This window comes from Scyliorhinus canicula, chromosome 3 (genome assembly GCF_902713615.1).
Source record: "Scyliorhinus canicula chromosome 3, sScyCan1.1, whole genome shotgun sequence".
NCBI lineage: Eukaryota > Metazoa > Chordata > Chondrichthyes > Carcharhiniformes > Scyliorhinidae > Scyliorhinus > Scyliorhinus canicula.
Window position 1 is genome coordinate 94334139 of NC_052148.1, and position 13474 is coordinate 94347612.

At 40.6% G+C, this 13474-nt stretch overlaps 1 protein-coding gene across 3 annotated transcripts in view; it reads right to left on the reverse strand.

Annotated features, from left to right (window-relative positions):
- Positions 1 to 1172: 1172 nt before the first annotated feature.
- dhx29 (DEAH (Asp-Glu-Ala-His) box polypeptide 29) overlaps positions 1173 to 13474 on the reverse strand; it is a 131055-nt gene continuing 118753 nt past the window's right edge. For all 3 annotated transcript variants that reach the window (XM_038790906.1, XM_038790907.1, XM_038790908.1), the window contains 2 exons: positions 9749 to 9847; positions 1173 to 3804 (listed from right to left, as the gene is read on the reverse strand). In XM_038790906.1, coding sequence (XP_038646834.1) covers positions 9792 to 9847 — 56 coding nt within the window. In that variant the 3' untranslated portion in view covers positions 1173 to 3804; positions 9749 to 9791. The remainder of the gene's footprint in view (positions 3805 to 9748; positions 9848 to 13474) is intronic.

Genomic DNA, 13474 nt, shown 5'->3' on the forward strand with positions numbered 1-13474 from the left:
TAGGCGGATTGGCCATGCAAAATTTCCCCTTAATTGGAAAACAAATAATTGGGTACTCTAAATTTATGTTCAGAAAAAATACGAAGATGTCTTTTGGTTATCAGAAGTTCTTTTTCTTACTGCATTCAGTGACCCTTGGGCTACAGGCCAGAACAATATATGGGGTGGCCATCAAAAGATGGCGCTTGATTGATGGTGGACGAGAGCTGCGTACAAAAAACTGGAGGATTGAAGTCAGAATAAAGCTTAAAGAGACACTGCTTTGAAGACCTGTTGTCGCAGCTATAGCTGCATCCACTGAAGACCAGTAATGGAATGATTAACGCTACTCAGCGACTTCGCAATGTATGTATCAATTTAGGATGTTGTCACTGAACGCACTAATTTGGGGCTATTGTTTGTGTTTTAGAAAAATCTGACTTTCTTTAATTCGGATATATCCTTTCTCCTTTCAACCAAATAATCTTTCTTTTTTCAAAAGTTATTTTTCTATTTTTTTACATTGTCAATTATAATTGCCATACATTACTCTTGTTATAATTTTCATTCTTCAATAAAATTGTTTTGACATTATTTGTCATAGTCATTCATTCCTGTTACATCCAGAGTATGGCTGCAAACTTAAGTGGGACTCCAAAAGGGACTCTCAATTTTAAAATGAATTTAGAGTACCCAATTCATTTTTCCAATTAAGGGGCAATTTAGCGTGGCCAATCCACCTATCTTTGGGTTGTGGGGGCGAAAACCATGCAAACACGGGGAGAATGAGCAAACTCCACACGGACAGTGACCCAGAGCCAGGATCGAACCTGGGACCTCGACACCGTGAGGCAGCAGGGCTAACCCACTGTGCCACCGTGCTGCTCCAAAGGGACTCTCATAACCCTCTCAAGTGAATGGGGATCTCAATGCACTATTCCAAAGTGTTATCTGCTGTATCCCAGCAAATATTTATTCCTCAATCAACATCGCAAAAAATCAGTCTAGACATCACAGTTCTCCTGAGTTTGGTGTGTGCAAATGTGCTGCCAAGTTTCTATACTAAAATAAACATTAAACTTGTTGAATAATAATTGACTGTAAAGCACTTGGTATGTCACGTGGTCAAGAAACAAGTCTTTTGGTTAAATGGCAATTTGCAATATTTTTAACAAAGAACAGCTTCAATTGTATGATGGCACTTTCAATGCAAATTTTATTGAACTGATGAGTTTCTACGGTCATATAAGTCAAAGTTCATGCATTTGTTAAAAATAAAATTTCATTCATATTTTGACAATTTGTTCCCAATTTTACAAAGAAACTGAGTCAGTTGGCAACTTTTCACATTACTTTGAGGTTGAGATATGTATTTGTGGGAACTACCAAGGTGCAGTGGGTGAGTGGTGACTTAACAATTATTCTGCAAACTTGTTTGATATCAATTGCAAAATGAAGAGTCAATTTTTTTCAAATACGTGAAAAATGTACAACTGTAATAAATCTTCTTGAATGCCAGTGTTATTCTGCCACCTACTGTTTGGAAATTAACTTGCACCATTCACCATTACTGAACTGAGGCTTTGAATGGTATCTGATACACTCAAAATAAAAAAAAACATTGCAAAGTTCATTGTTAATTTGGCAAGTCGACTTTACATGTATTTTATCCATAACAAATACTAAATAGAAACATAGGGAAACTTACATGGGAAAATATTATGAATGAAGGCACTGGATATTGCAACGGTTGTGGGCCTGTCAACATCCCAGCAATTATACTGAAGACAGGTGCTACAGAACTAACCACACACCTAGCCAAGCTGTTCCAGTACAGATGCAACACTAGTATCTACCTGACAAGGCGAAAAATTGTCCAGGGATATCCTGCCCACAAAAAGCAGGACAAATCCAACCCCCGGCAGCATCCGTCTCTTCAGTCTATCCTGGAAATCCCTCCGTAACACCACCGTGGGTGTACCTGCACTGTATGTGGTTCATAGTGGTTCAAAAAGGCAGCTCACCACCACCTTCTCAGTCATTGAGGGGTGGGCTATAAATGCTGGCCTAGCTACCAATGTCTACATCCTTTGAACAAGTTAAAAAATTAATTATTGGCAAGGGGGATACACAGAAAAAACTCAACAATCTTCAGTTTTAGACTGGAGTTGAATATGAGATCAGCATAACATACACTGGCCCATTTGGTTTTTACTTGCATCTCCTGTTGCACCCTGGATTTCTTACCACAGATCACATTAATAACACATTGTGAGCTCAATTAAAATTAACACTTCAATGGAAGCAATATCACGATCCTCTGCACAAAAATGTGACAGCAAAACCCTCAGCAACTTTTATTTTTTGCATAAAACAGTGAGCCTACAATAGCAAGTAGATACGTTATTTTCAACAATATATATTCTGAGATGTCTTTTCCTGTTTGTACATAATATTGTCACATAATTGCCTCTCACTAGTGGAAAATCATAAGCAAAGACCTAATATGGAAAGTAAACAAATCAAGACAGCTATAACACAAATGAAGCCCTCCTAAGCAGTGACATCTAATGGTTGGTTGTTAAATAAACGTCAATATAGTCCCCGAGGACCATATGTTGCTCTCCCCTTTTCTGAGAGAAGGCTGAGTGGTGGTGATTTAACCATAGCTCAGGAGAGGGGCGAGTTTGAGAAGGCGAGGCCTTCATGGATAACCTCAGCCGTTACAGAAATTGAGCATGCACTGTTGGTGTCACTCTACATCATGAACCAGCCGTCCAGCCAATTAAGCTAACTGACTCCCTTATGAGAGGGAATAAATAATGATCCAAAGGTTGGTGTAACTTTGAATAAAAACTACAGCATTTACAAAAAACATTACCAACATTTAAATTAGTTATGGTTGCTGAGTTTTTCTTCATGATTCTGCACCATGGAAAAAGATTATAATTGGTAATAATTTCAATTATTAAAAAGATAGACAAGAGGAAGAAATCTTACTAAAAACTATGAAGGCATTGTACAATAATCTTAAGATCCATTGTTTCTTAAAAGATCAATTCTAAAACAGGTCTTACAAGTACTATCAAGTGCCATTGTAGTGCGACATGACACCTCTTGCATGCATTCTCTATTTTTTTTTCTGAATCAGTTTCTTATGTAATCCTATGTTTAATTTGGATTCATCTTAGTTTTTACCCAAATGTCTTATGCAAAACGTCATTGAGAATTTATAACCGTCATTGGTAGATCCACAATATACAGTTAGCGTGTCTCAAAACCAGCAACATTGGGACTCAGGCCAGTTTGCAGATCTCGTCAGTTTTCGGGTCAAGTCGAAGGTCAGTTGGGCTTCTCCAAACCTGGGAAAGCCAATAACTAGTCGCCATGCCACTGCACCAATGCAGCACCAAGCCAAACAAGCTGGTAAATTATTTTAACTCATCCAATAATCATTCAAATTTATTCAGGGCATCTTAAAAATTGTCTGGTTTTTGGAAACTGCAGGTTTCCGGATAGCTGGATTTGGGACACTATACCTGTACTTTTTCTGGAACACGCTCAAAACAAAGACATCAATTGCAGGACAGCACATTTCCTCCTTAAACCATGCCGGCAGTTTATCTGTTCTTCCAGTGTTCCTCGAAATTAGATTTGTCTGTCACTGATAGGCTAAGAGGCCTCAAGTCAGTTTTGTTGTCTTTTTTAAATATAATTACATTTATTTGCTTCCAATCCTGTGGAATCTCATCAGTGAGTGCCAATCCATCGACAGTTATCACACCATCCTATAAATGTCCTCATCTTTTTTTCTTCTTCCGAACCCTAGATAAATGCCAGGACATGCATTAGTCTTCATTCCCCTTAATTTATCAAGTACCTTTATTACACTATTTCAGCGAGTGTGCAATAAAAACTAGAAAGCTAGCAATATCTTATGCTGTGCTTTATTCTTTCTATTGGTATTTAGAAAATAATCAGTCAGAATTGCAACATTTTTTCTTAACTTCAATACCGTTCTAACATGATAAATTTATTTTACAGCTGCTTTTATAGTGAGACATGGGTAGAATCTGGAGTTTTTATATACTTTGATAGCCAGAAAGAAATTACAGTTTTCCCAAAAATAATTTTTTCATCTTCCTCAAAACATTAAGCTGAAGAGGGTCAGTGACAGTATAGGTTGTAAGTGATATGTTGGAAAGAGCACTAAATGGCATTTTCTCATTGGCATAAATTAGATGGAGATTACAGGACTTTGACAAAGTTGCCTGACTCCCTTTCTCAAGAAAACACCACCAACATGGCACTTTAACTTTCAATAGTAATTAATTACTGCAGTTCCATTGCAGATGGAACAGGTGTTTATTCTATGAGGATGGTAGGAAGCGAAAAGCTAGTGTATTAACAGAATTAAATAGTCTATCTTTTGCTGAGGCAGTTTTAAAATGAACTTATAGGGAAGATATCAGGAAAGATATAGCAGAGCAAATTTGCGGGGTAATTACAGAGACCGTAGAGCAGGCTTGAAGGGCCGAATTGCCTCCTCCTGCTTCTATAATGAGGAATTTCAGTTTTTATACAGATTGTACAGATTGGGATAGCAACACTTAAACGTGAGAATGTTTCTGAAACGTGGGAAAGTTCTGAAATGTATTCAGGAGACAGGAGCATTTTCTTGATCAGTATGTTTCCACCTACTGAAGAAGTTGGCATTCCTGGATTTGATTCTGGGGAATGAGATGGAGCAATCTAGAGTTAAATAGATTGGATTATCATAGATTATCATAGAATTTACAGTGCAGTGGAGGAGTGCCAATTTCAGTGAGGTGAGACTGAGCTGCCCCAAATAAATTGGAATTGAAGACGGATAGGCAAAACTGTAATGGAACAATGGGCTGACTTTAAAGAGAGGATTGTTTGAGATGGATTCCCATGAAGGGGAAATGTGGAGCAATTCAGAGTTCCCAGAATAATGTGTGATGGACAGCAAGATGAAACAGAAAAAGGAGTGAAGAGGACCGATGTCAGGTTGATAATGCAAGTGAGAAGAAGGCTGAATATGTACAGTTCAGAGGGGATGTGAAGAAGAAAAATCAGAGAGGTAAAGAGAAGAAAGGCTTCTAACCAAAGTGGGACTCCAAAAGTCTTCCGCCTTTTATAAACATATAAATAGTAAATGGCCGCAAAATGAGTGGGAGAATTAGAGACCAAAGAGAGGAAGCATGCAAAGAAGCAGAGGGCATGCATGAGATACTAAGTAACCCAAGTCCTTTGCATCTGTTTTCACCAAGAAAGATGCTGCCCAATTGAATCGTGAAAAGGAGGTACTTGAAGCACTGGATGGGCTAAACATTCATGAGGAAGTATTAGAAAAGCTTCTTATACTTAAAGTTGATTAGTCACTAGAACCCGATGAGATGCATCGAAGGGTGAGCAAGGTAAGGATGGAAATTGAAGAACTGGAGAATTCTAAAAGTTGTGTTTTTAAAAAATCTAAGAATAAACCCAGCAACTACAGGTCAGTCAGTTTAACCACAATAGTGGAAACGCTTTTTAGAAATGATATTGGGTCAAAATTAGTCGTCACTGGAACAAGGACAGATTAATTGGAGAAAGCCAGCATGGTTTTTTAAGAGGCAAATCATGCTAAAAGTTTTGATCATGTAACAGAGATGGTTGAAGATGAAAATGTGGTTGATATGGTATATATCGACTTTCAAAAGGCATTTTATAAATTGCCACATGATAGCTTTCGCTGCAAAGCTGAAGCTCATGGAGTATAAGAGACAATGACAAAACGGATTTAAAAAACTGGGCTGAGGGACAAATGAATGTTGATTTTTGGAATTGAGGAAGGGGCTTCTCCAAGCATTGGTACAAGAACCATTATTTTCCTTGATAAATATAAATACTAATGACCTGGACTTGAGTGCGCAGTGCAAGGGTCTTTATGGTTTGTTCTTGTTTATTCCCCTATTTCCCCTTTATTTTATTTTTGCTGTTATATTTTTGATCCATGGATAATTTATGGACATGTGTCATAAAGTGTGCTTTTAATTCAAGCAGAAGTCTGTGTGGCTTGGACTGGAGCTGTGGACTGATTGGCAACAGCGACAGAGATTGGCAGAGTCTTGGTTTAAATGATTTGGCTGGCAGCCAATGGATTGGCCGAAAAGGCTGTGTTCTGCCCAGTAACAGGTGGTGATTGGATCTGTTCCCACTGAAATGGTTCAAAGACCTAAGGAGCTTTCAGTTTCGCTTTGGCAGCTAAGGGAGAAAAGCACTCCTATTCCCACTCTGTTTTATCCAGAAATAACCAGCTAATTCTCACCGAAAGATCACTACTGGGATCAACTCTGCGGAAATGCCTGATGCAAGCAGAATCCAGAATCTGATACCTCTCTCTGCAGAACAGACTGATGTGAAGCCAGGGGTCTTTCTTGGAAAAGCTGTGAGTAAGATATTGCTAACTGCAGGAAGGTCATTATAGACTGTAAATCAGAGACTTTAATCCACACTCATACTGTGAAGAAAGTGCACAAAAGAACTGATCATCTGAAACAAGGACTCTTATTTTTTTGACCTTCAACTTGATTATTTTTATCCATTTCCCCCCTCTGTTTGTCTGTCTTGTGTATGCTGGTAGAGGGTGGGACAGATAAAGGGGTAATAGGTTAGCTTGTTGTTATCCAGTTGTAACTACTGCATATTTCATCATTATTCCTGTTATAAATAAAATGTATTTGTGCTTCAACTTACAAACCTGGTGATTGTTAATTACTGGACAGCCAAGGTCGAAAGACTTCAGGCATTTTTAGAAGAATTATTGGTTAATCCACTTATGTTTTGGCTCCAAGGCATGTGGGGCTCGAACAGACCGTGCAGTCGCTCACCGTGTCGTAACAGCAGGGCACACAAATTTTCCAGCTACAAAACTGGGAAGTAGTGTGAAGTGAGGAGGAGAGTGATAGATTTCAAGAGGACTTGAACAGGTTGGCAGATGGGTTAGCACGTGGCACATGGCATACAGAATGTATGAGGCGGACCGGAGGTACAGTGGTTAGCATTGCTGCCTCATAGCACCAGGACCCCGGGTTCGATTCCGACATTGGGTGACTGTGTGGAGTTTGCACATTCTCCCAGTGTCTGCATGGATTTCCTCCGGATGCTTCAGTTTCCTCCCACAGTCCAAAGATTTACAAGTTAGGTGACATGACCATGCTAAAATTGCCCCTTAGTGTCCGAAGATGTGCCGATTTGGTAGGGTTGCAGGATATGATGGGAAGATGCGGAACCGATGGACTGAATGGCCTCCTCTGCACTGTAGGTATTTTATATACAAAGACATATTGATGAATATTTATTTATTAATTTAGAGTACCCAATTCATTTTTTTTCCAATTAAGGGGCAATTTAGCATGCCCAATCCACCTGCCCTGTACATCTTTGGGCTGTGGGGGTGTGACCCGCCGTGAGGCAGCAGTTATTTCTTTTTTATAAATTTAGAGTACCCAATTATTTCTTCCAACTAAGGGGCAATTCAGAACACAGAACGTAGAACATACAGTGCAGAAGGAGGCCATTCGGCCCATCGAATCTGTACCGTACCACCCAAGCCCCCACCTCCTCCCTATCCCCGTAACCCAATAACCCCTCCCAACCTTTTTTGGTATATTAAGTGTATTTAAAATACCTGGCTTCTACAGTCACAAAGGGCAATTTATCATGGCCAATTACCAAACCTGCACGTCTTCGGACTGTGGGAGGAAACCGGAGGAGACACACGTGGCCAACCCACTTATTCTGCACATCTTTTGGGCTGTGGGGGTGAAATCCACGCAGACACTGGGAGAATGTGCAAACTCCACACGGACAGTGACCCAGGGCCGGGATTCGAACCCGGGTCCTCAGCGCCATAGGCAACAATGCCAACCACTGTGCCACCGTTCTGCCCTGCCACCGTGCTGCCCATGAGGCAGCAGTTCTAACCAGTGTGCCACCGTGCTGCCCTTTGATGAATGTTTATAAAACTCTGGTTTGGCCTCAAACTCAAATATTGTGTCCAATTCTGTGCGCCACACTTTAGGCAGGATGTGAAGGCTTTAGATGGACCGCAAAAAAGATTTATGAGGATTGTTGCAGAGATGACGGACTTCAATTATGTGGATCTACGGTACTCAAGCTTACACTCCTTTGAAAAAATTGGCAGAAGATTTAGAGATGTTTGAAATCATGAGGCACTTGGACAGAGTAGATCAGGCAGCACGGTAGCATAGTGGTTAGCACAATTGCTTCACAGCTCCAGGGTCCCAGGTTCGATTCCGGCTTGGGTCACTGTCTGTGCGGCGTCTGCACGTTCTCCCAGTGTCTGCGTGGGTTTCCTCCGGGTACTCCGGTTTCCTCCCACAGTCCAAAGATGTGCAGGTTAGGTGGATTGGCCATGCTAAATTGCCCTGAGTGTCCAAAATAACTTCGGTGAGGTTGCTGGGTTATGGGGATAGGGCGGAGGTGTGGGCTTAAGTAGGGTGCTCTTTCAAAAGAAAAAAGAGCCGGTGTAGACTCGATGGGCCGAATGGCCTCCTTCTGCACTGTAAATTCTATGATTCTATGATAAGAGAGAAACTCTACCCATTGGCAAAAGAGTCATGTGCCAGAGGGCACCAATTTAAGGTGATCAACAAAATAACCCTTATGTAGCGAATTGTTAGGATCTGGAATGTACTAGCTGAGCGTGTGGTGGAGACGGGTAAAATCAGGGCATTCAAAAGGGAGCTGGATAAGCACCCGAAGAGAAAATATTTTATGGCCCAACATGTTTCTGTGGCAATAAATTAAAATGTGTCTACAAAATAAATGTCACTAGAGGCTGAATAGGAATAGCATCAACCTAAAATGAAAGCAAAATACAACTAATGCTGGAGATCTGAAAAAACAAACAGTGCTGCAAAAACTCAGCAGGTCCAGTAGCATCTCGACAGAGAGAGAGAGAGAGAGAAAAGAGAAATAGAAGTTAATGTTGTCAGTCGAACGTGACTCGTCTTAGGTTAGCTCTGCTGCATCACAGCGTCAGGGACCTAGGTTCGATTTAGACCGTGGTCGACAGTCTGTGCGTAGTTTGCACTTTCTCCCATTGTCGCCGTGGGTTTCGTCCGGGTGCTCCGGTTTCCACCCACAATCCAAATGTGTTCAAATAAGTTGAATTGGCCATGCTAAATCACCCCTTAGTGTCCAAAGGTTAGATAGGGTAACGGGATAGAGCAGGGGAGTGAGATAGGGTGCTCCATCGGAGGGTCGGCGCAGAACCAATGGGCCGAATGGCCTCCTTCTGCACTGTAGGGACTCTACGATATTAAAAAAAACACTGAAGAGTCATATTGGGCTCAAAATATTAGCTGGATTTCTCTATCCACATGTGCTGCCAGACCTGTTAAATTTATCCAGAACCTTATTTTTATTTTAGCAACAACCCCGCTCTGGCCTGTGCTGGCACGAGGCAATATTGTGAATTGTGTTACATCATTTATTCATCAAAAGTAAACTGTATTTTTTAAAATAAATGACACATTATTGAGATTGAAACTCGTCAACTTGGTAAATCAGTAATTAACAAAAAAGTTAAACAGATTCACCATAGGCAGTGCAGAGGAACATTTAGTTGAATCAAGCATTATATTGATTTTAAAATAACACTTTAAAAACTCAGCAATTTTCAATTCATCATTTAAACAGAGACTTTGTGAGTCAAATATATATTACTTTTTCTCACCTGTGCATAGATAAAGCCAAGCTTCAGGGAATCGTACATCATTTCAGTCAGAATTCTCAGTCTTGATCAGTTCCATTACTATCTGTATTATCTCATCATCTGAAATTGATAAAGTAATCTTTTGAAAAAATATTTTAAAAAAACATAGCCACAACAAAATACATTTTTGAAATATGTAGGACAAGTTAACTTTCAAAATCATATTCCTGAATATTAAGAAAGTTCTCAATGTCTTGGTTGATATTAAAGACGACGATGGACTCATTTAATTGCTGTTTATCAAAGTTCAATGTGCACAAATTGGCTGCCATATTTCTTATCATACCATTGACAACACTTCAAAAGTTCTTAATTGGCTCTTAAGAGCTTTCGTATGCTTGGAGCTCACATAAGGGCTATAAAAATGCATGCCTTTCTTTTAATTTAACCTCACTTACCACCCCATGCTTTTGCATGCACTTTCTGGAAACTTTCCAAAGACAATAGCCAAGATCAACCTAAAAAGCTCATTAGACCGCTTTTATGAAATCCATGTATTGTGAATGACCCTGTGCATATAGCATTGCCTTTGCATATACCCTCGCTTTAAATGATATTTTCTCAATTGATTAGCATTTTTGATTTTTTTGGTAACAATATACTCAATTTTAGTTTTGTGTGTTTGCGAACTAAAAGGGTACCCTGCTCCTCTACAGTTCCTGGTCTCCATTAACAAAATACTAGTGTTCAAATTTGTGTTTCGATCAAAAGTGGATGAAGTCTCATTTCTTCACAGTGAACTCTACTGGCCATTGTGGTGTCCGTTCATTTAATCTATCCAATCCTTTCCAACTTCCCACTCCCTATCACAGAAATTACTGTGCCTCTGAACGAAGTATAATCTGTAAACTTGGATATGTATTTTTCTATTCGTCCAAGTTCCTAATAAATATGCTGAAAGGTTAAGGCTTCAGTAATTCAAAGCAGGGGCCATAAATATAACTTAGTTACCAATAAATCAAACAGCAAAATAATGAGAAATGTCTTTAAAAATAATAATCTTTATTGTCACAAGTAGGCTTACATTAACACCGCAATGAAGTTACCTGCAAAAAGCCCTTAGTCGCCACATTGCGGTGCCTGTTCGGGTACACAGAGGGTGAATTCAGAATGTCCAATTCACCTAACAGCACATCTTTCGGGACTTGTGGGAGGAACCTGGAGCACCCGGAGGAAACCTACGCAGACACAGGGAGAATGTGCAGCCTCCGCACAGACAGAATCGAACCTGGGACCCTGGAGCTGTGGAGCAACAATGCCACCCAGTACAGTGCCCAAAAGAGTTGGTAGAAGGTAGTCCTCCCTAAAACAGAAAGTGGTTGAGACAAATAGCTTACATACTTCCAAAAGGAACCTACAGTGCAAGGGAGAAAAGGAAATAGAAGCATATGATGAAAATCTGAGAATGAAGAGGTGAAATCGGGGTGGGAGAGGCACGAGTATAAATACCAACAGACTAGTTGGTGCTTATGGCCTGTTATGTAGTCTAGTTACTTTTACCCTGTGGAACACCATTTGTCACATCCTACTAATGAAAGAAATCTCCCTTTGTCCCTTGTCTCGATCTTGTACCTCCCAACTAATTACTCAACTGAAGCTGGAGAAGTGGTGACAGTGACGGTAATGTCACTGGGCTAGTAATTGAAAGGTCCAAGCTAATGTTCTGGGGACACAGATTCAAATCCTATCGCAACTACTCATGGAATTTAAATGAAATGAATAAATTGGGAATTAAAAGGTAGTCTAACGATGACCACAAAACCATTGTCGATTGTAAAAATCCCACTTGTATACCAATGTCCTTCAGTAAAGGAAAGCTGCCCATTCTTACTTGGTCTGGTCCACATGTGATTCCAGACCCAGAATCACACAGCAATGTTTAAAAAAGGAGGTAGGCAGAAAGCAGGAAATTATAGGCCAGTGAGCGTAACTTCGGTAGTAGGGAAGATGCTGGAATCTATCATCAAGGAAGAAATAGCGAGGCATCTGGATAGAAATTGTCCCATTGGGCAGACGCAGCATGGGTTCATAAAGGGCAGGTCATGCCTAACTAATTTAGTGGAATTTTTTGAGGACATTACCAGTGCAGTAGATAACGGGGAGCTGATGGATGTGGTATATCTGGATTTCCAGAAAGCCTTTGACAAGGTGCCACACAAAAGGTTGCTGCATAAAATAAAGATGCATGGCATTAAGGGTAAAGTAGTAGCATGGATAGAGGATTGGTTAATTAATAGAAAGCAAAGAGTGGGGATTAATGGGTGCTTCTCTGGTTGGCAATCAGTAGCTAGTGGTGTCCCTCAGGGATGCGTGTTGGGCCCACAATTGTTCACAATTTACATAGATGATTTGGAGTTGGGGACCAAGGGCAATGTGTCCAAGTTTGCAGATGACACTAAGATGAGTGGTAAAGCGAAAAGTGCAGAGGATACTGGAAGTCTGCAGAGGGATTTGGATAGGTAAAGTGAATGGGCTAGGGTCTGGCAGATGGAATACAATGTTGACAAATGTGAGGTTATCCATTTTGGTAGGAATAACAGCAAACGGGATTATTATTTAAACGATAAAATATTAAAGCATGCCGCTGTTCAGAAAGACTTGGGTGTGCTAGTGCATGAGTCACAGAAGGTTGGTTTACAGGTGCAACAGGTGATTAAGAAGGCAAATGGAATTTTGTCCTTCATTGCTAGAGGGATGGAGTTTGAGACTAGGGAGGTTATGTTGCAATTGTATACGGTGTTAGTGAGGCCACACCTGGAGTATTGTGTTCAGTTTTGGTCTCCTTACTTGAGAAAGGAAATTCTGGCACTGGAGGGTGTGCAGAGGAGATTCACTAGGTTAATCCCAGAGCTGAAGGGGTTGGATTATGAGGAGAGGTTGAGTAGACTGGGACTGTACTCGTTGGAATTTAGAAGGATGAGGGGGGATCTTATAGAAACATTTAAAATTATGAAGGGAATAGATAGGATAGATGCGGGCAGGTTGTTTCCACTGGCGGGTGAAAGCAGAACTAGGGGACATAGCCTCAAAATAAGGGGAAGTAGATTTAGGACTGAGTTTAGGAGGAACTTCTTCACCCAAAGGGTTGTGAATCTATGGAATTCCTTGCCCAGTGAAGCAGTTGAGGCTCCTTCTTTAAATGTTTTTAAGGTAAAGAGAGATAGTTTTTTGAAGAATAAAGGGATTAAGGGTTATGGTGTTCGGGCCGGAAGGTGGAGCTGAGTCCACAAAAGATCAGCCATGATCTCATTGAATGGCGGTGCAGGCTCGAGGGGCCAGATGGCCTACTCCTGCTCCTAGTTCTTATGTTCTAATGTGGCTGATTCTTAAATGCCCTTTGAAATGGTCAAACAAGCTGCTCAAGTCATATCAAACGGAAAATAAATGAAACTGGACGGACCACTTGACACTGACCTGGCACTGGAAAGGACAACCGCAAATTCAGCTCTGTTGACCCTACGAAGTCCTCCTTATTAACATCTGCCAGCTTGTACCAAAATTGGGATACCTGTAACAGACTGGTCAAGCAACAGCCTGACATAGCCATACTCATGGACTGATATCTTACAGATATTGTCCCAGACACTGCCATCACCATTCCTGGATGTGTCCTGTCTGAAAGTGGTAGCATAGTGGTATATAGGCGGAAGGAGTCTTCAACACTGACTCTGGACTCTATGAATCTCA